The sequence below is a fragment of the Gavia stellata genome, chromosome 1 (genome assembly GCF_030936135.1).
Source record: "Gavia stellata isolate bGavSte3 chromosome 1, bGavSte3.hap2, whole genome shotgun sequence".
NCBI lineage: Eukaryota > Metazoa > Chordata > Aves > Gaviiformes > Gaviidae > Gavia > Gavia stellata.
In genome coordinates, this window is record NC_082594.1 from 87,469,338 (window position 1) to 87,492,548 (window position 23,211).

Consider the following 23,211-nt stretch of genomic DNA (forward strand, 5'->3'; position numbering starts at 1 on the left):
TTCCAATTGTGAAAGTATTTAGGTGACCTATAGATCAATCACTTTGGATTATATTCTTGACTCTATCTTTTGATTTAATTGCCTTGCATTTAAAAATACAGATTTATAATTAGATGTTACCTGACAACTTCTTAGAGGAACTGCCTGTGAATCAGCACAAAGTTCTTCCAACATTTTTCTGTGATGCCTCTAATAAACTCAAAAATGGTCTGGCAGCCAATAAAATCAGATCATGGCCTGCTGAGTTGATCAGTATTATCTTAGTGTATTGTTTTTTTCCCTTGGAAAACTCATCTCTCTTTCCTAAACACATGTTGTTTCTTATTTACAATAGAAAATGAACGAAGAAGTTTGTGCAAAAGTTTCTACTAAGGAGCAAAGGTTTAAAGAGTAATCATTGCTCTAACTCCCCACATGGCAACTCTTACTCCACGTTGAGAGTATCTCTGAGTAGAAGGAAATTAATTTAATCTGTGCAAAGCACTCCATTGATGTGGAATGCCAGAGTGGAATTCACCTGAATTGTTCATAGTCAACAGAGAGAAGCAGAGCACAATTTATCGGATCTGTTTTAGACATCTACTGCAGGGTGAGATGAATCGCATCTTAAAAATGGCTCTGTGCTGGTTGTGAATGCAGTCAAGACAACCAGATCAAATACAGGCTTCTGGACTGTAGACATCTGAGTTAGATGAGATGAGGTTCACGCACAGGGCTCACGGGAGAGCCTGATGTGGAACAGCTGTTCTGCACTGACACTTTGGCCTTTTGGACAGGCACCTTTATTTAATCTAGAAATCCCTTTGAGGAAGAGACCATCTTTTTGCTTGGAATTTGTATTGCACTTGCAACCAAAAGGTTCACTCATGACAGGCAAGATGATAATACCTCTGCTTATAATAAAAAAGCTGACCTAGTGAACATGAACTAATACCCCTTACAAAGTTATGACAGCATGTGTGTGACTTAATTGTAGTTAGTATGATTTATTGACATGTATTTAGGCATTTTGTTCATTCTTGGGTTTATATTTTGAATGCAGTTACATACAGTTCTGCCTGGAAAGTTAAATGACCACGTAACAAACAGAGTATTAATCTAACCTTGTCTGCAGTACATCAAAGATGGAAATTCTGTCTCCCTTGAAGTCAGCAGTAAGTCTATCTTTGACTTTGGTGGCAACAGCTTTTCACATGAGAAGCAAAAATCCAGTGTATAATATAGATATCAGAAAAAAGTTCACATTATCATTTACCAGTGTTTCTCACAGATTGCATGCTGAGACATCATCACTCAAAAAGGAATTAGAAAACATAACTAAAAGGAATAACTTTATGAGAAACAGTATTGTACAACATGCATATAAAGTAAGGTAAGTATTACTGGTCTCTATTGCACTTAAAACATCTTTTCCACTCTCTTTTTTTACACTGCCTTTCTTTTGGTAATCTGTTTTACTGCCTCCTCATGCTGTCTGGAAGAATTAATAATTCTAATTTTAATCAATTTACCATCCATTCTTCTCTGTGCAGGACCTCCCTCCCTCCCTCACTATAAACACTTTGATCAGAAAGAATAGTATTTCCTTCATGTTATGCAAGTCAAGGGTTACAATTTATCAATCTATGTATATCTTGCCCTAATTCACAGTTTTAAAAGGTATAAAAAGAAATCCTCCCTCCCTGACCTGTTTTTCTTAAGATTTCATTGATCTGATTTCATTTTTACATTATTTCAACTGTAACTGCTAACCTTGATCAAAAGAGAGGAGAATGCTGTTCACTGAATACAGAGTGCTGTGATGAAAAACATAGGGGATTTACCTGTTCAGTGTAGTTTTTTTGATATCCAGGGCCTAACCTCTTCCTGAAGTCACCGGCACAACATGGGAAATGATCAATCAATAGACAGGATGTTGTGACTTGGTTGGATTGGGAAAATGGACTATGCATTACTGGTTTTGTGACTGTAATTATTAGGAAATAGAAGACAAAACAGAAGGAGAACAGAAAAAAACTAGGCTATGGTAATAGAAAAATGACTGTTCTATCGCTGACGGAAACAAGGAGAGGGCTATCCCAAAGTCCCAACCATACTGCACATAGCCACCCCCAGCACTGGTTTTCTGACCTCACCTAAGCTCGCCATCGTTCTGCTTTACATACAAGGAAACAAGGCATCAGAATTCAATTTTTTCTGTTATATTCTTTTTGATTGTGAACCACAGGTCCTGTCCTGTAGCTGGGTCTGTAAGTCACCACTTGGGAGTGGTTAAGATATTCTAACAAGCTGATGCAGCTATCAAACATAACTTCCATAGCTTAGGTCATAAAGGAAGACTAGTACTAGCAAGCCCTATCGATGTCTGAAGAGGTATATCTGGATGACGTGACAGGCATGATAAAGAAGGTGGACAACCCAGGCAAGCCCTTTGGTTGCTATCCAAGATAATGATCATCTGATGTGGGATCGGGAATCACCTGATGAGCTGGCCACAGGATCAGATGATGACTGGGGATGAAGAGGGAGTGGGGGAGGTCATCTGAGGATGGTTATGAAAAGGTTTCTCGGGGGCTATTTTCAAACACCAAAAGGGACTGCTTATAGGATGTAGCTGTTCTGAGAGATGACACAGATGTTAAGGAAAAGCTTGACACCATTTTGCTGCATCATGTGATGGGTTCACGGGCAAGACTGTGGTTGGGGTGGAAAAGCAGTGTTCATCTAGCCTTTCTTTGTATTTGGTTTGGGGATGAGGAAATATTAGTTGGGACTCTGGGGAACTCTGTTGTATGGTTAAACATCTATAGAGAGACATAGAAAGAAACTCTGTCAGGCCTGTGGTATTTTCACAGTTAGGAAAAAAAAAACTAACAACCCCCACCATGTGCAGGTTGGAGGTATGACCCTGGGCTAAGCTTAGAGGATGCTGGTGGGAGGCAAAGGTAAGGAATAGTCTGTCAGTGGCTTCCATGGTTACTTCTCAGTGCTATCAAAATAATTTGTTAGTTTCTGTCAATCTCGAAACCTGATTAGTGAGTGTGCTAACACAAGTAGGGTGTCCCTGAAGAAGGTGTGCAGGGTAACCAGGGTCCTGGGGCCACTAGACAGCTGGGGCCATCTCACCTCCCTGCTAAATAACCTCTGCCCAAAAGAGACAGACTGGAGTCTATTTGGATCAAAGGAAATCCCACCGTAAGGGTTCAAACGCAGCACTCTGGCCAAAATCCAGCAGAGGGCTCTCAAAAAGCAGAGAGTATAATAGCTGCTATAATTTATGGTAGCACTTATTTAAGCAATTAACTCTTATCTGAGTTTGCTAAAACTTCCTGAAATTGTTCCCTTGTTGTGTGAGAAGCCTTACATCCTATGATATAATTTGACTCTCCAGGGTCCTTGTTTGCAGAACTTAAAAATCTTGTAATCTACTTGAATGTTCCCTTGTTCAACTCAATATGCTTGTTTTTAGAGATTTTTTTCACAGTTTCCAGTAAGATGTAGGCTCCACAGTGCCTAAATTTAATTTGAAAGAGACAGTTGGCTATCTTTTTTTTTTAAGTCTCCAGAGCAATGCCCCAGCAAGCCTACATATTTGATTCTGAGCATCCAAGAAGGGGGAGATAAATTGTATTTGTTTTAGTAAACAGTAACATGCTCAGACACAAAAGTAGAAATAAGAATGAAAGAAGTAAATTCTTTAGAATATTGAGTTCTAGTTTTCTTAGCTGTATTAAACAGATGTTCACCTCTAGAAAACATCAGTTTATCTTATATAATGTGATACACTGTTTTGCGAAGAGGTGAACTTCACCTTTGGTCATAATTGTGGTACCACATTCTTACCTCAAATAATTTTCTAAGAACAACCACTAACTTACAAGACCCTTTTTTCCCCCCATAATACTTTTCTAAAATGAAGTATTATCTTCCCTCTCCTACCCCTCAAAATTTACCGCAACTTCTATCAACTATAAGCAAATACTAGAGGACTAGAGCTGTGTTAAAATAAAAAAAAAAAAAAAAGCCCTGGGAAAAACCTGACCTGCTACAATGCATAAACAGTGAAGGTGATGAAACTACTTGCAGGCGTTTGCATCAAATGCTAACCCTCTTTTGTTTGCAGCCCCTGCTTTTCCCATTTTGGTACTATCTTCTAGCAGTCACTTCAGCATGGGGCTACATGTTTGCACATGTTACACTGCTTATTTAATGGAATCGTATAAATGCCTCTGCTTAGCATGAATTGATTATGTTTAACAATACTTTGAATATACAGAATCAGGCATGGGGAGAATCCCTGTGTGTGCGTATATTTTAAATAGGTATGTTTGATTTCAAGGTTTTAATTAGCATTGTGAGATGACCACATTATTCATGAGTGACAAAGCTATGAGAAATACAGGTATTCCTAAACAAGTGCTAACACAGCCTTTGCGAACTCCTGTCTCAAATGTGTCATCACTTTAGAAATTCGTTTAGCCATTCAGGAAAAAAAAAAGGTTACTAACATCAAGCAATACTAGTGTACCCTAAGCAGGCCTCAGAAAGACCTGAAGTTTGCCGAAAAGGTTATAAACAAGAGGAAAAAATCTTCTTGTTAAAGGATATTTCTTAGCTGTCTATGAGAAAAACTTGGTTTTAACTTTAATTCCTGAGGCGAACTTTAGATTGTGGCACTTGTAGCTGAAATATTTTCAGACCAATGCATGCAGGTGGATGTAGCCAGGGAAGATGAACTGAGAGCTCGTGGTTAAAAACGCTACTACACTCTGCTTGAAAAACCTTGCGACTAGGAACACTTGGCATTTCAGCCCACCATGGTCCTGTATGGAGAACAGAGGTGATGCAGGCTAAAACGCACCTTTAGTGCAGGTTATTGCATACCATGCAAGGTCTTTGTCCCAACTTTTTTCCAGTGCAAGATTGTTCCCATCAGTCTGTGTCTTTTATCTAATCTGTCCGATCTACCTGTAGAGGGTAGGGCCTCTGCCCTTGCTTTTCAGCACAAAGCTTTCCATAACTCAGCAAACACCGGTGTCTCAACCTTTTTTTCACCATTGCGCTCACTTTTGCAGCCTCTACTGGTTTCAAAATATGCACATAATCTTACACTGAATAAACCCTTTCCATATAGCCTGTGCTAATCTTAACAATATGATGTCATCCAAACTCCACAGCATTTGTGAAACATGTTTTAATATTCCAGCTCTTTTGATCTTGTCTCATAAATCAATCTCTCCATCTCTTTAATTATTTTAATTACTCTTCTTTAAATTCCCTTCAGTGTAATTTTCTAACAGGAAGATTCCCAAAAATATCCCAGGCATGACTTAGTTAAGCAGTATGCACAGGGTAGTCATGCCAAAGAAGCAGAAGAGAAAGTCTATTGGTTTCTTCCTCAGCAATGGGATCCTTCACACGGAGCCTTAAATTCTGTGGGCTTTGTTATTACGCTGTTCTGTAAGACCATATGTAATCTACTGTCCACTTTCACTCCTGCATGTTGATACTGCAGATTTCTTCCTCTTGTTGAATGTTTTCCTACAGCTCTCCCAATGTTTCCAAGATGAACCTCTTCTTTTCCACCCGTATTCCTTTTTTCAATTTGTTCAAGCTCTTTTGCCAGCTTTCTCAGCTCCACCTAACCTAATGAACAGCTGTGAAAGCCATTTATGGCTAATATCTGTCATTTAAGTCAAAGTTTAAAAAAGAAAGACTTCATACTGTTCTCTGAAAGAATTCATTAGCCTTTTCAGCTCTTCAGTTGAAGTCCACTGCTAATCCATAAAATTCCCGTCCATATAAAAAAGGACATGGTAAGACAACTGCTCAACGTCTTTTTTCATAGCAAATTTAATTAAAAAGATGATGCTCCACCCCTCTTCAAGTGCCAGTCCCTAACGGTCGGCTTAAGGAGCAAAATTAATGCCAGGAAAAGATTTGCATGGCAAATTGGTGTTCTTTTTTTCCTGTAAAACCAGCAAAGCTGCTCATGTGTATATAAGGGCATAATTTAGCTAGGCACCTGGCACATATGAACAAATACAATTGAAGGTACTTAGGTGACAACATCACCATTACCTTCTTCCAACTATTCCACAATGGAAAGATAATGTAATAGGTTGAACTGAACAAAAGGCATTGGTTAGTTCCTTGCTGCCATTGAGGTTTAAGACAGCAAAAACCAATCCAGCAAGCTCCTTTATGGTAACTGAAACAACTGCAGCCGCCACAAGCAAAGGTGAGAGACATAAGAGATCATAAAGTACAGGGATTTTCCTGGCTGTCTTGTGGCAGCTGCATGTCTGTAAAAAACAGCGGAGAGATCAGAGATGGCAGCAGGAAGCACTGATTTTGGTCAAAAAAAAAAAAAAAAAAAGAAAAAAAAGGCATGGCACTAAGAAAAATCAGAATACCTGGTGAAATGGCACCAAGGATACCCAATCTACCCAAACAGGACTATGTAATCCCCTGTAACATCCAGGATGGGATCAAAGATGTTTAATGGGAACCTGCAAAGCCCTGTGCTTTGGCTAATTAATCATAAAAAAAAAAGCCTCTCATGGATGGGCTGTGTCAAATGAACACCAGCTGACAAAAGTGCAGGTATCAGACCTGCAGACACCTATGCCTCTTGATGCGTATCTCCAGTGAATGTTTTTGCTTTGCTCAGGATGTGTGTGTGGAATTGTACTCTTCAAAACAAGGATACTGTAAGCTTGGATTGAAAAAACCTTATTGCAACGTACAGAAATAATGATGGTAGTACATTAGATTACACATTAATGATAATTTGTAAACCTCTTAATTGTGGAATCACATGAAATCACTGATGCCATGGTATTGTGCAAATTCGATCTCAACCCTGCAAAGGAACCGAGAGCTGTGAAACTTGTAGTAACTGACAAAATTAAACATCAGTCCTATCACTAACCACTTCTAGATGGTATGTTTCTGGGTTTGTAACTACACGTGCTTTATGTCATTTGTGGCTTCAGCACGCTATTTTACAGTTATCCTTTTTAGAGATACACAAAAAAGTGACTTTAAACAAATGGCTTTGGAGATTCTCTGATGATGGTCCCTCTAAAGCCGCGGGAAACACGGCACCCTCCCTGCCCAGCAAGGGCAACGGGTGACAAGCAACTCTGCGGCAGCTGAGCGGCCCCAGCGCTGAGGCCACCGCCGCTGCTGGAAGCCGGTCCGCGGCGCCAGCCCCGGGACACCATCAAAGGATTTCACCGGGGGGGTGGGGGCGTGAATGGAAGCCTGAAGATTTGGCTTCGGTGGGGTATTTTCCGGCGTACTGACCAGCCCCAGCCCCGGGGCCTGAGGCGGGAGCTGGCGGCCCGGGGCGCGCAGGCACCAACCGCCGCGCCGAGGCGCCGCGCCATCGGGGAGGGGCGGCCGCGCCGCAGCGGCCGCGGTCCTCGCCCCGCGCCGCTCCCGCCGGCGGCGCGGGGGCCCGCTGGGCCGGGCCGGGCCGGCACCAGCCCCCGCAGCCACACGCCGCACGCGCGGCGCCCGTTCCTCTCGCGACCGCCGGCCTTGCCCGCCCGCCGCCAGCGCGCCCCTTTCCCTCCCGCGGGCCGCGAGGCCGCCAACGGCCACTGTCCTCCCGCCCCGCCGCCATTGCCCCGCCCCGTCGGCCGGGCCCCGCCCCGCGCGGCGCGCGCCCACCCCCGCGGCGCCGCTGCAGCCCCCGCGCGCATATAGGCTCCTCCGCCGCACTCCCCGCGCCGCCGCCGCCTCCTCCAGGCATGGCACAGGGCTCTACCTCACTATGGCAGCAGCAGCGCGGCACAGCACCCTGGACTTCCTGCTCGGCGCCACAGGTAACCGCTGCGGCGGGAGGGGGGGCGCGTCCCTCCCCCTTCCCCCCTCACCCCCCCCCCCCCCCTCCTTGGCGGTGTGTCGCGCCCTGCCTCCCCTCGCCCCTGCTGCCGCCGCCGAGGAAGCGGCGCGGCCGCTCGCCCGCCCTCCCGCCAGGCCCCGCGCAGGCGCCCCCTCCCTTGGGCCTCTCCCTGGCGCGCCCTGTCCGCCTGTGTCCCCCCCACGCCCGGCATCTGCCTCTGCCAGCGGGCAGGTGCTCCCGCGCTCCCCAGGGCTGCCGTACCCGCCCCCGGCAGGCGAGCGGCCCGCTGCGGCCTCCTGCCCTGATCCGGCGGTGCCGCGCGGCCGCCCCGCGCTGGGGACAGCCTGGCTGTGCAGGGGCGGGGGGCGCCCGTGCAGGTGCCCCGGCCGGTCACCGCGGCGGGCCCCGGCCGGCCGCCAGGGCGGGCTTTCTCCGCCGGCGGCAGGGGGAAGCGGTCGGGCGGGAGGTGCTGCGTCGCGGGCCCGCGGGGAGGGCGGGCGGGCCTCGCTCTTTCGGGGCGGCCGGGCGGGGGGTCCCCGCGAAGCCCGCCTCGGCGCCCCGGTTAGTGCAGCCCTTGCTCCGCGCTTCAGGCGAGGGCGGTGAAGCGGGCTCGTAACTCCCGCAGAGCAAGGTGCGGGTGCAATAACGTGAGTGTCTTGTCACTTCGATGTTTGCCTGATCTCGTCGCAAAAGCGTGAAGGAAGCGATTAGCGATGAAACTGGGCTTTGGCTCAGCCTCCGGCTATTTCAGAGCTTTACTCCGTAGTTATCTACAGGGGGCATGTTTGAGCCAGAAACCGAGGAAACAACCACGTTTCTCAACGGCCAAGATGGGCGAAAAGGTTTAACGGGGGGGAGCTGCCATGGGCGCCAAAGCCGGGTGGCGAAGTCGGTGAATGCTGAGCAAGGCCGCCAGCTCGGGCTGGGCTTCCCGCTCCGCGGCACCCTCCCCTGGGCAGGCCCTTCCCGGGGCCGGCGTGCCTCTGGGGGTCTGACCTTCTGTGTCGTCCCCCTTTCCGTTTCCCTTACGGAGGGAGGGGGGTGTGAAGGCAGTTCCCCGCACCTACAGATAAAATCTGTCGATAGCTTGATTTGAGAGAGAGGTTCCTGACCCCAGAGGCTTTGCTGCATGCTGTGCCCGTCGTGGCATTGCTGCGTTTGTGCTTCGGAGAGCTGGGAGCAGAGAGGAGGAAGGTATCAGTGGAGTTGTTTCCAAACAGTGTGCTTTAGGATATTCTACTGTGTTTCATGGTGAAAGTCTTCCAGTTTCCATTTTACGGGGAGGCTTTCATAGTGTAGCTTAGCCTCTCTAATGATGACCTAATGGCAAATGAGATAGATAGTCCTGCCGTTTGCCTTGCACCTTGTGCTTGACTGATGTAGCGTGAGCAGAATCGGGAAGCTAAACCAGTCTAAAATAAACTTTTGTGGATACCGCCCAGCCCCCAAAATGACTGCTTTCATCTGTTTAGTTCCCTGAGCTATCATGGGTTCAAGGGTTATATCAGTAACTGGCTTCTGCAGAAGACTCAGAATTGCCAGGGAAAAAAGTAGGACTAGGTGTATTGAAAATAAGCTCCCATTATATTGGCTGCTTTAAGGTACAAAAGCTACGCCATTAATTAAATAGGGAGTGTGGTACTGATCTTAAGTATTGTCTTGCCTTCAGGTAGGTTTTCTATTCTGTTTCCCTTTACTTTTGAAGACAATGTTTGCATCTTTCTCCAATCAAGATGGATGTGCCTAAATGGGAGTGAGGGAATGGACCAATTGTAGAAGTGTTGCTGTGTAGGTCAAAGGAGGGAAGAGGCTTTTTTCTCTTGTGTTCGTTTCAGCACAATAGATATCTTTAGTGACATGTGGAGACCTTTCTTCCACCCATGACAGCTCTGAAGGTGGCTTGTACTTTTCATGTGGAGTTTTTCCTCTCATCTAGTGCTTAAGGCCCAAAGTATAAAGAGTTGTCTATAGAGAGGAAAAACTGGTGAATATACATTTGTAGTTTGTGTTAAAGGAGTTAAAGTTTAATGCTGAATCATAGATCATCAACTAGTTGAGGTTTTTGCTCAAAGTTACATGGACAATCAAACTTCTGAATGGTCTGAAATGCCATGTAATGGCATTAGTAAAATGAGATGTGTGTTTTTGGATCTTCTGATCTTGTGAGGATAACACGTTATCACTACATCTTAGTTGAAGCTGTTGCATCTCTATGTTTGTATTCTGGAGAATGCAGAATCTGTTAGCTTCTTGATAAACACATACTCCTTATTACTCAAAACACTAGCTGTTTCCTCAGTTTTTCACAAATAGATACTTTTGGTAGGTATGAATATAGCTGTTAAATTTTCTGTTAAATTTGCCAGCTTGTAGGAAGGCAAGACTTTAGTCTATGAAAGCAAGTTTGTTCAATTGTTTGTGTTTCATTGCAATGCATCTTGCAGTAACTGTACATGGTTGTGTGTCTATTTCTTTAAGAATCTGCTTGTATACAAGAGTTGTTGTATATGGTTGATAAAATCGTTTGAATATGGTTCTCAGTGTTCATGTTTAACACAACAGCTGTCTAATGTTCTCCTAATTCTGAAGGGAAGAAAGGCTTCACTGATTGTCCAGCATCAAGATTGAATGTGACTGTAAAGGATGGGATAGTGTTTCTTATGTGCTCTGTTGTGTATGTCTTGTCTTGATCCTCAGTCTTTTGAGGAGTAAAAGAGGGAGGCTATCTTGGGGAGTAAAAGAGGGAGGCTATCCTTGGAAGTCAGTGAAAGGATCTGGAGGACACAACTCTGCATTAGGAAGGTGGGATTTTGTCATGTGTTAATACTTGTGCAGCTATTAACTAGCAACTGCTCGTGCTGCAGAATGGGGTAGAGTTGGGTGGGTCATTCCCGCTGGCTTGGCTTGTGCCTAAACCCTTCAATAGCAGCCCTTCCTTAAGGTGGTCCAAATTTCTTGGCATATTGGACTGTGGTGCATGTCATGTACATTCTTCTGGATTAAAATGTGTGCTCAGCAAGGGTCTTGATAGTAACTGGAATGGTAGGTATTTCCTGGTGTTTACCATCATAATTACTTTAAGGTTGATGGTTGTTGGAGGTATTGAGAGATGCCAGCAATGTCAATGAAAACATGGGTGTAGGGAGTTAGAGGAGGAAACAGTCCTCTGGTGTTGATTTGAGATTGGGGGGTGAACACAACACTGTCTTGGGAATGGAGCTGTGAGAGATGAATGAAGCCATGTACCTCTATGAAAAGCTGTCAATTTTCTTCAAACTTTCCAATAGTTTTTTTAATGTACTAAAATCTACAAATTAGTCAAAAGAAAAAAGGTCCTTTTGTCTGTCTTCATAACTATACCTTGTCTAATTATGCATCTTCCATTAGTTTTTTTTTAAATAATAATAGGTAGTTAGATATAAGCAGGGCTGAATCTTTGATAGCTGAATAACACAGTCTGACTTTCTGTGATGGTCTCCTCAAGAGCTGATTGAAGTAGCAACTGTAGAGCTCAGTCCTCTGAGCAGAAGTATCTTGCTTATCTGTAGCCCCCGAGATGATAAGCAGACAACTTCAGCAGGCAGACAGCATAGTGTTCCCTATACTAGAATACAAGAAGAGTGCTTTAACAAAACCTTGACTTAGGAAGATGGACACAGATTGCTCACCTTCCTTAATGGGGGTATAGAAGGCTTTAGTCATGCCTTTCACTTATGAGCTAATGATGTTTTTGCTAGTCAATCAGAAATGAGGAATTTGAGATTCCTCAAGTTATTCAGTTTAAGGACTTTAATAATTAAAACTATGTAGATGCTTGATGCCTTATTATACCTTACAGAATTGAGTTTAGATTACTGTGTGATGTAAATCTGCGCATCCGTGGGAATGTTTCCATCCATGCATGAATGTGTCATATAGCATAGTTTTCTTGGTTGTTGAGTATTGAAATTATTTATGTTCTTCACATTTCTTTAATGAAGGGGGAAGATAATATGGAGACTCTCTAGAGATTTGGTTTTTTATTTGCTTCAGAAAGTTACTTTGAAAGGGTAAGAACTTGCTTGTTGGAAAATTAGCTTTAATTGTCTTGAAGTTTACAGTTTGGGATTATTGCTGAGAGGGATTGTACAGGTTGTAGTACAACTGCACAAACAGTTGTGCTGACAAAATTCAGGGCCAAGACACACATGAGTGAGCTGGTGGGGGAGAGCAGCAATTACTTGAGCTGACGCAGTTACTGAAATAAATTCTTATGAAACTCATGTGTGAAGTCACGCACAATGGGAATGCCGGGGCTGTAGTGCAATTAGAGCAATTCTTGGGTTTTTAGGAAAAATGGTAAGTGGACATGTGTGTGCCCATAGTCTGTTTTTCTTCAAATGAATGTTTTCATGGAGATGGAAAGAGGGAATAATGTTTTGTGGCTGAGCCTCCTCTTTAGGCCCTTCGTCAGTGCCTTTGTTCTTGCCTGCAGGGTCCACTGCTCAATTACGACACTGCACATGGGGAAGACTTGGTGAGACTATCAAGCCTGTCATCAGTAGGAATACATGTAAATAAAAAATGACTAATGGCTGTGGTACTTATGTCTAAATGTTGTTGGATGTAGCCAATATATTAAGACATTATTTACTAATAAATTGTGTGAAAGAAGAATCTAACTGGAATCATGTACATTGGATTTCACTTGCAAAAACTATATTCTACTTTGGTTAGTATTTTGCTGCATAACTGCACTTACTGAAAGATTTTGTAAATCAAGTTTATCTCCTTTTGGAGGCTTTTTCAAGGGGAGGCACTAACTGCTTTATGAGTTAATTAAAAATACATAAAAAGTCTCAGCTGAAGCATCCATTACAATGTAAGGAAGTGCCATTAACTTTACTGGCAATTCTATAGCTTAAACTTTTGGCCCGTTTCTAAGCAGACAGGAATGTTGTTAGGTGAAGCTTGCTGAAGTATGCAGTCAAGGGTGTGAAGATATAAATAACCCTCACATCCTTTTTTGTTGTTGTTTACAGCTGTTTAATAATACTGCATGATATACTACAGTGTTTGATGTCCTTAAAAGTGTAATAACTAACTGGTCACACATGTTGTGTTCTGAAAGAATCTTGATCACAAGATGTTCTAAGTTACTCTACTAAATGTTCTTTCGATGTTAAAGTTTTTACTTAGGCTATCAAATGGTTAAATATTTGAATTGCATGCAGTTAAGCTAATATTTTCATTCTTTTCTTTGTTTTGATTGGAAGTATTAATATTCTTCATAGAGCAGGACCACAATTTCATGTGTTTGTTCTTGGCTGTGCTGATCTAAACTTTTTGAGGGGACAAAGTTGACAAAGCTTTATTTAGTCTTGCATCCCTTTGGAGCCTTGTAGTCAAGCTTCCTTACTTCAAGGACTAACTAAAAAAAGCCTTTCTGAGAGGACAGTCTCCCAGAAACAGGAGTGTTTAAGATAACTAAATGATGAGGAGGGGCACTGCATTGGCTCTTCCTCTCAACCATCTCTGAAACCTCTACCTGAATTTCTGCATGAGTTCAGCAGCATGTGTGTGTTAAGCTGCATGCTGCTGTAGTAAAGACAGTTTGGAATTGGTGCTGGTTTGCTTTAATAAGCAGATAATCAGCAGTTCTAGCTGTTGATTCATGGTTCATACCACAAGAAGCACCGCAATACCAGAGAAAGCAGGAAGAGGTGACTGGCATTGAAAACTTGGTGTCTCTTGCAGAGTTTTTCCACAAGAAAGTCAGAATCTTGTGTATGAAGGAGAAAGACTTAAAAATAATACTAAATGTTTGGCACTAAGTCTACAAATGAAGAACTCGTAAATAAAACCTTTGAGCACTTTGCTGTATATAGAGTTATTTTAAATTAATAATCTCTGTAGTGGGTGTTTTTGTTGCCTATTGTACTAGAGATGTGAGGGCTTTGTTTTTTCTTATGAGGCAGATCCTGCTTCTATGACAAGAGCTGGCTGCAGTTAGCAGTAAAAACACATCAGGTATATTAGAACATGTTGGGGGGGAAGGGCATCTCTAAGCCTTGTAGCTCAGTTTGACTGGTTCTGTCAAGTATTGGGTTGATATGCTTATCTCTTTTCTTGTCTGTATTGATTTATGGTGTGTTATCAAAATTTGCTGACTCCTTGACTAAGATCGTGTATGTGAAGACCATGTAAATAAAGATGAAACACAAGACTCAAATGCCTCGGCAGCTTGCAACTCTGTTATCAACCCTGGCTAAAGGTGTGTTTGCAGCTAGCTTGCAGCTGCAGTTCAGGAATGGGTCCATATTAATTGGGCTCCCTTAGAAGCATTTGTGAGTGGTGCGGGCTCAGCCTGTGCTCTTGGCTGGGCTGTTTTGAGCTGAGCCCTGCAGGGCTCGCAGTCTAGTTCTGACAGGCGTGGACCTAGAACTGGCCTGCTCTGTGTCAGAGCACAAATGGGGCTTGTCAGGAGGCATTAATACAGGAATTAATAGCTTTCCATTTTTAGCAGTAAGGACTGCTGTGAACTCATTCCTTGCTTTTGTTGGCTTCCAGTTCTGAAGATTAAAATGCTTTATGAATGGAACTCTGAAAATATAATTGTCTGAATCTCCAGCATGATGTCAAGTACTCAATGGCTGCTTGCTCAGACATGAAGGAACTGTTGTCTGCAAAGGTGACAGTTAACAGCATAGGAGATGTTTTCCGTGAGGGGTCTGGTTTGAGGTTGTGGAAGAAGTTCCTGCAGGAAATAAAGACTGCTTTTGACACATCAGTATTTCCCATTTCAGGTACACTGCTCTGATCATGCCTTTTTAATAGCAAAATCCTTGGAAAGATAAAAGTAGACATGGCAAGTACTAATCACTTTGCTTGACCCACCTAGTGGATGAGGGAGAGGTTGTGGATGTCGTCTACCTGGACTTCAGCAAAGCCTTTGACACTGTTCCCCACAGTATTCTCCTGGAGAAGCTGGCGACTCATGGCTTAGACAGGTGCATTCTTCGCTGGGTAAAAAACTGGCTGGATGGCCGAGTCCAGAGAGTTGTGGTGAATGGAGTGAAATCCAGTTGGTGGCCGGTCACAAGCGGAGTCCCCCAGGGCTCAGTTTTGGGACCGGTCTTGTTTAATGTATTTATCGGTGATCTGGATGAGGGGGTTGAGTGCTCCCTCAGCAAGTTTGCAGACGACACCAAGTTGGGCGGGAGTGTTGATCTGCTTGAGGGTAGGAAGGCTCTGCAGAGGGATCTGGACAGGCTGGATCGATGGGCCCAGGCTGATTGTATGAGGTTCAACAAGGCCAAGTGCCGGGTCCTGCACTTGGGTCACAACAACCCCATGCAATGTTACAGGCTTGGGGATGTGTGGCTGGAAAGCTGCCCAGCAGAAAAGGACCTGGGGGTGCTGGTTGATAGCCGGCTGAATATGAGCCAGCAGTGTGCCCAGGTGGCCAAGAAGGCCAACAGCATCCTGGCCTGTGTCAGAATTAGTGTGGCCAGCAGGAGCAGAGAGGTGATCATGCCTCTGTACTCAGCTCTGGTGAGGGCGCACCTCCAATATTGTGTTTGGTTTTGGGCCCCTCACTACAAGAAGGACATTGAGGTGCTGGAGCGTGTCCAGAGAAGGGTGACGAAGCTGGTGAGGGGTCTGGAGCACAAGTCTTATGAGGAGCGGCTGAGGGAGCTGGGGTTGTTCAGTCTGGAGAAGAGGAGGCTGAGGGGAGACCTTACTGCTCTCTACAATTACCTGGAAGGGGGTTGCAGAGAGGTGGGTGTTGGTCTCTTCTCCCAAGTGACTAGCGACAGGACAAGAGGAAATGGCCTCAAGTTGCGCCAGGGGAGGTTCAGGCTGGATATTAGGAAAAATTTCTTTACTGAGAGAGTGGTGAAACACTGGAACAGGCTGCCCAGGGAAGTGGTGGAGTCACCATCACTGGAGATGTTCAAGGAACGTGTGTATGCGACATTGGGACATGGTTTAGTGGGCATGGTGGTGTTGTGTTGATGGTTGGACTTGACGATCTTGCAGGTCTTTTCCAACCTTAGTGATTTTGTGATTTCTAGAAGATGGTCAGGTACCTGGTGATGAAAGTGGCTTGAGACATGTAAGTGAACAGGAGAGCTGGTATTATTTGGGCATGCTGAAGTTCTGTTACCAAGAGCACTTTGTGTTTTACTGCTTTTTTTGGATGGAAGGGGTACAGGTACTTCAACAGGTGATAATGTTTAAAATATTAACAGTCTTTATATGCCAGTTGATGGATTTCAGTTTATGCATTACTGGGAGAGACAAATTAAGTTAGTGGAGCTGAGGCATTGAAACAATGTTTGTTAAGGCTCAAGCTATGCATTGTATGAAGTAAGTTTTCTGAGTGCATAAATACTCTGTGTAAAGGTGGTATGCGAATGTTGGTTTGCAAATGCCTTTGGCTTACCTCTTTGCCTACTGGTCAGCTCTGATAATCCACTGGGATGAAGTGTTGCAAGAAGCTTAACGAAGTACTGTCTTCCCATTGCAAAATTAAATTTGACCAAGAAGCAAATCTGTAAGAGTCTGAGACTTAGATGTTTAAAACATAAAAGATACTGTTAAAAGGTAAAATGTACTATTTGTGGGTTGTGCAGAACACTATGACAAATATTTCACATGTCTGTCTTTAGATGAGCAAATATTGCTTTGTATAAAAGAACAGTGAATTTGTATGAAGTGGAAAAAACCCTACAATAATCTTACAGGGTGAAGTAGCAACTACAGAAAGGAAAAGTTAAAAGCTTTTTTCTTAACTGAACTTTTGTGTGATTATTAAACAGCAATGTGACTTACAGAATACCAGCCACTGTTACTTGTGGAGGCCTATAAATGTGTTTTTTCCAGTTACCGGAGAGTGGCTGGACTTCTAGTGAGCTGTTGTGCACTGTTCCAGAAGACCTGCATTTAAAAAGTTGGTAACCATATAGGATCTCAATCATAATTAGCTGCAATTAGGTGCCAGGTATAGGAAAACTACTTTTAAAGCATGTATTTTATCAAAAATACAGGAAGAAATAATTTGTAAATGGGAGAGACTTTTTAAACATTCTTTAACTCTGCATGTGATTACTGTGAAAGGTGTAGTAACCTGGGAGTTCTTCGCTGCTTTTATACTCTGACTTTGCTTTTGAAGGGGCAGCAAGTACTTAAATAACTTCTCCTTCAGAGTTATCCTGGTGGTCAGAATTTGGCATGTTTGGTGTCTTAAACTTATTTTTTTGTCTTCTGGAATGTTCTTGTAGGACTCGCCCTACCTAACTGAAAACATGGCTCTACTAGCCAGCTGAAAATGGTCCTTCAAGTGTTCCCAGCAGCAATGAGGGACTTCTAAAAGTTTTGCCAAAAGCTAATAAGGAAGAAAGCCTCTATAGGTCCCTGTTTTAAACTTCACTGGTGCATTGTGATGCAGGAGTCATCAGGAGTGAGCCTTTGGATGTTGATGAATCTACAAGCAGGAGACCTGTATTTGTGCAGTAAACAAGCCAGGAAGAGTTTACTTGCAGGGCTTGATTTTTCCCAAGTAACTCCTCAGTCATGTCAGATGATAATGAAATACTTGTGTAAATACAATCAAGGTAGATTCTGGAAGGTGATCCTTTGTCTTCATTCTTTCCTTTTGAGTAGTTTCAGATTCAGACATGCTGCAAGTATTTTAACTTTGACTTTGCTGGCTCTGCTGTAGTCAGCCACTGTTACAGTGAAAAGTTTATTTTCTTCTCTCTGGGTATTTTATTAATGGTGCTCATAATAATTGTGCCCTTCTGTAGGTCAGTGTCTGTGTTTGCTTATCTCTCTGCACTGGTGCAGATTTTCAGACTTCTGTGAATGCATCCTGGTTCTTACAGGTATCTCTGCAGGACCATGGCATAATGCAGAGGCCAGGTTTACCTGCTGTCCTGAACTGGCTGGTGTTCCTTGTCTAACGAGTGGGTAGAGATTGTGGATGGCAGAATTTCGGAGACTAGTAAATACATTTACTACTGATGTAGTAAAAAATTAATAACAAAGCTGTGCTGCTTCACTTAAGCAATGTGTTTTAAGTCTTGTTTGAGTCAGTCTGCATGACTTAATAAAATAATCTGTACAGTGTGTGGCTGTATGTGTAACAGTCCCACAGATAGGCTTACATCCTCAACTGGTCAGTAGGGTTTATCTTAAAATGAAAAATGCCTTTAAGGCTCTGATTTTTCTCCCAGAAATCAAGAATATATTAATTGGGAAGTCAGTCTGTGGGCTGACAGGAAAAAAATGTGGCCCCTGGTTATAAAATTTATTAATAAGGACTTTTATGTTCATGACTAATCTTAAGCTAGTCTTCAAGTGTGAATGAACTATAAATTGGTAGCAAATGCTTTCTTCTGGTTGTTCAATATGTATGTTGCAGTGATGAGTCTTCATTTGTGCTTGAAAAGATTTGCTAGTCTACCTAATTTCATATGTGCAATGTGCTTGCTTTATTCAAGCAAAAAATTATTTGTTTAGGTAACTCTTACATTGGCTTAGTGACTAGCTTTACATTGAAGCATGAGAACATAGTTTTATTTTGATGCTTCACTTTGCAATTTGGCTCATCTGAAGGGTTGCTATCCTGGTAAGGGGAGGAGGATAAAACAGAAGAGTGTTTTGTGCAACTGGTACATACAATCTGTGTTGTTTCTTGGTCTCTTCATTCTGCCCCTTACTCTGGTCTTTCTGCTGTACCCTCTACCTAGATTGCATGCTTCTGCTGTATTCCAAAAGCACTGAGCAGCATGGTTATTAACACCAAACCATGAAATAGAATGACCAATGCTGCCAGGAATGTGGCATTTGTTTAGAGAAGGAATGACAAAATGTAGTTGTATACTTGAATCCCTTTTACACTAATGGTGCTCAGCTTCTGCTGCAGGTTTGATGTGCGTCAGAGGTCATGTTAGAGTAAGAAAAGCTCCTTGATATGAGGATTCTTGTCTCTAAGGAAGTATTTGTACCAGAGATCCCACATGACTAGGAATTAAACTGCCTAACCCTGTTAGCATTTTTTTACTTATTTAAATGATTGACTAAAAATTCATGGGAGACTAAGATAAAGAGTGGGAATGCTGTGATATACTCTAGTAAACCTTATGTTCTGTTCTCACTGATTTAATTAAAACTCCATGTTGTGGTGTTTTGATTGAATGTACTGAAATAATCAATTCTTGTAACTGCATTATCTGTCATTGTAGCAGAAGCTCGCTATTTAACCTCTTCAAAAAGAAGTTTTTCTTTTAAAGACTGGATGGAAATGGAATATTGGTTTTTAATGCTGCCAGTGAAAGTGTTCTGCTGTATCACTTCTACTCAAATGTTGATCCAAACCTGCTGTTCTCATGCATTGAATTTCAAATTATAAGATACCTTACAAAATTGACCTTATAGTTAAGATCATGGTTGTTGTGTCTAACTCTTTATTGTATTAGTCTTACTCTATTTATGTGCCTACCAGTGGTACTTTGAGATGTGACGGTGCCATTGTTCTGCAGTTTGATAATAGATGATTTTAATATTGTAATCAAATAACTAGAATTTTACGTCCCCTTGAAGGACAAACAGTAAAGCTTAAACCTCACTGATGTTGGAATGTATTTTTATTGAGGCTGAGGTTACAGGAAACTTCAGGAACTTCAGATTCATGAAATAACATGGGGTATTCAATGCACAAGATAATTTCTGTTTGTGTACAGTAAATTAAATTTTTGGTTGTCCTAATACAAGGAATTGAATAGAGGAAGAGTGAAGGAGTAGCTGCTTTGATGTTGGTTTTTTCATTATGGAAGTAGATGGAGCTGATAGACTTCTAATTGCTGAAATCTCAGTATTTTTTTATGTAGAGCTTTCCCTTAAAGGTGATCTGGGAATCTTATCCTTCTTTTGTGAAAGAACTGAAAAAGAAAAACCTCTCTTTACTAGAGCTCAAAGGAGCAAGTGGGAAAGGTGATTTTATGTTACTGACTTTTAAATAACAGAAGGTAAGAAGACTGCATCTCTAGCAAGGATACATTTGTTTTTATATACATGTGCACTTTGCACTGCTTGCAGAAGTTGAAGCACAGCCATTCCTGTTCACTGTCAATATAGTTGCTTTTGGCTGAATTCTTGCTTAGCATTTTAAGTAATAACTTGCCGGTTGTGTACCCTGAACTTGAATTTTTATTCCTTTATAGGAAGGGCTAGGGAGAAGTGGCTGTGTAGCTTTGGTCTCTTTCCATTAATGCTGGAGACTTGGACAAATTTTTAAGGTATTTATTGTTCCATAAAGGTGATGCATGACTATATGAGTATCTGAGAAAATGTTTGTGTGCTACTGCCATCTGAAAGCCACTATATATTTTCTGTTACTTTAGTTACCATTATTACTAAAGTAATAGTAGTCTTTTTGAAACTACAAGAAGTTCAGCTTTTTGAAGGTGTTTTTAGGAAGGTTGAAGTAGCTTTCCTTCTTGCTGCTTGTGTTCCTTTGTCTGAAGCTGTGCTTCCCCAACCTCATTCTAATGAGTGGCAGAGGGACAAGAAGTCAGCTTTGGGACATTCCTGCATGTGGGGAAGATGAGGGAAGAGGTTAGGTGTAGACTGTGGAAGGTGTGTGGTACTCTTTACTCCAGGCCAGGTTCCTTGTAGGTGTGTGGCTCTGCAAATGATTCTCTCAGTGCATCTGAGTGAAGATGTTGAGACTGAAAGAAAATCAGTATCACTCCTATTTTCAAAAGAGCAAGAAGGAACATCCAGGCAACTACAGGCCAGTCAACTTCATCTTGATACCTGGGAAGGTGATGGAGTAAATCTTGGAGACTTAATTCCAAACCTACTGAGGACTAGAAAGTGTTTGGGTGTAGCTGACATGGGTTTACAAAGGGAAGATTGTTTGCATGACCCACCTGATAGCATTCTGTGATGAAAAGATTGGCTTGGTGGAGGGCAGAAGAGTAGTGGTTGCTGTTTATCTAGAATTTAGCAGGACTTCCCACACTGTTTCCAATAACATCCTCATGGACAAAGTAGTGAAGTTACAGGGTAGAGAAATCCACAGTGAAGTGGATTGAAAACTGAACTGCTGGGCCCAAAAGGTTGCGATCAGCAACAGAAAGTCTGCCTGGAGGCCAGTCTGTGGTAGTGTACTCAAGGAGGGGTAGGTAGTGGGGACCAGTGCACTTTAGTATCTTCGTTCATGACCTGGACATTGGGACAAAGTGCATCCTCAGCAAGCTTGCAGATGACACAAAACTGGGAGTGACTGATGCACTGTAGGCACTCCTGGCCTACAAGAACACAATGAAGTTCAACCAAAGGGAATATTAAGTCTTGCATCTGGGAACGACCTAGAGGCATATACACAGAATTGACTTTAAGTAGAAAAATCAGACCTCAGGTGAAATACAGGCTTGCTCAGGGGATATGATCACATCACTGGCTTAAGCACTTTCCCCCTTCCCTCTCCTTTTTATGTCAGCCCTGGCTCTTAAAATAATGTTGTGAGTTGGTTTTGGATGCTTCCCACACCATCCCCCTACCCACCCCTCCCAGTTGAGTCTGGTGCGTGAGTGTAACAGAAGAGACAGGAATGAGAGTGTGGGAGTGCTCTGTTTGGTGGCAATGCAGTTTTAGCTTGGCATCAGTCAACACAGAAAAACATCTGGCATTCAGTCTCTAGTTAGCTGGATGCTTTGGGGAGAAAAGGTGGCTGGTAGCTGTGGAGTGTGTGTGTGGAGGGAAGAGGTGGCTTGTGTTTAACTTGGAAGAGAGGAGAGGTGATTATTGCAGGAAGAATGTATTTAGTTGGGTATAAGGGGAAAAAACTGTTGTGCTCTAAGAAATGCTACAAATACTGCATTAAAGAATTCTAGTGTCTGGCAGAGAGATTTATCTTGTGGGTGTTTTGTGTGTATTCCTCTTGGCAACCTGAACTGATGTAAAAGGTGGTGATGCAGGGGAAGAATGAGGGTTGAATTGTCTTGTTGGTAGCTGGGTGGTTTTAATCCTTTGAGCTCATTCTCATTCATGGTTTTATTCAATGTCCAAAAGGACACTTGGATGCACTGGATGTTTTATGTTAACTGTGGTTGACTATACAGATGTGCTGGTAAGTTCATGTACTTGCTGTTGTGGCACAGTATAACTTGATTTGCTATGTATTTAATTTGTATTCACTATGTAGCTTGAAGCCTTCAGAGTAGGAGTGTGGGGAACAAATTCTGTGGAAACTCTTTAGGAAAAAGCAGCCTTCTACTCTTAACCGTCTGTAATATGGAACAACAAAAGAGAGTAAGTGCACAGGGAAGTCTGATCTGCTTTCTCATGGAAGGGTGAATAGTAGATGACTATCTCCACACACTGCCCCCTTTTTTAAACCTCATGCCATGCATGATATGTTGACTTCTGTGTATAAGTCAATGTGATGAGGTTGATTCTCACAGGTGCAAATTGTTTGAAAGGAATAATTTTAGTTTAGATTTCTGCTCCCTACTGTTTTCTGCTTTCACAAAGCTGGCAAGGACTAAAAATAAGGATCCTTCCTGTGGGTGTGTTTCTGACTGGAGACTTCAAAATTTAATACCCAGGAGGTGCATGTGGCTAAAACCAGTTTTTTATTTGCAGCCGTTAACGTGTCAAGCAAAAGCTAGTTTCTTTGTCCTGAGGAGTAATGAAAATAGGGGCTCTGAAGTGGTGCTTGGAGGGAGTCCTTTCATTCGTGTGAGGTGTGGGTTTATTTTGGAGGCCTTGTTGAAGGGAAAGGCCCAGTTTAGGCAACTGTTGTCATTCTGAACTCCTAGTTGAGCCTGTGATGTTTCTGTGGAAACTTCTCTGGATAGTGTTTCAGACACTAGTGTGCTCTGTGCACTCATTTTCCATGCAGGCGGATGCTTTTAAGCAGGACAAAAGGAGTACAATTCTTAAGTTTTCAAGTTTTCAGAGAAAGATTGCAATGCAGGAGTTGGTGACTAAATGATAACCAGTTATCTGCAAATTATTATGTACCTAAATGATAACCAGTTACCTGCAAATTATTATGTACTGCTATGTACTCTTACATGTGGGGGAGGGTGGGTGCTGGTAGGATGAGGCTGTTGGCTTTCCATAAACTGTGGTGATTTTTGTCTCTTTTTTTATTTTTCCATTTGTTTTAGTGCCTAAAGGAAATCTAGGACATGTGAAATAAGCACTGGAGCATAAAGTTTCTCCTCACTCTGGATTTTAAAATTTATGAACATTCTGCTCACTAAGCATTTCTGCAACACACCTCTAATTCTGGAGTTCTTTCATGATTAAGATTGAGATAAACAACGGCATTGGAAAAAATGCCTCAGATTAGTCTA

The 23,211-nt window shown here is 42.8% G+C and overlaps 1 protein-coding gene across 1 annotated transcript in view; it reads left to right on the forward strand.

Annotated features, from left to right (window-relative positions):
• Window positions 1-7,716: 7,716 nt before the first annotated feature.
• The window catches only part of SMS (spermine synthase), a 54,565-nt gene continuing 39,070 nt past the window's right edge, over window positions 7,717-23,211 (forward strand). Inside the window, exon 1 of the mRNA XM_059816264.1 lies at window positions 7,717-7,835. Coding sequence (XP_059672247.1) covers window positions 7,784-7,835 — 52 coding nt within the window. The 5' untranslated portion in view covers window positions 7,717-7,783. The remainder of the gene's footprint in view (window positions 7,836-23,211) is intronic.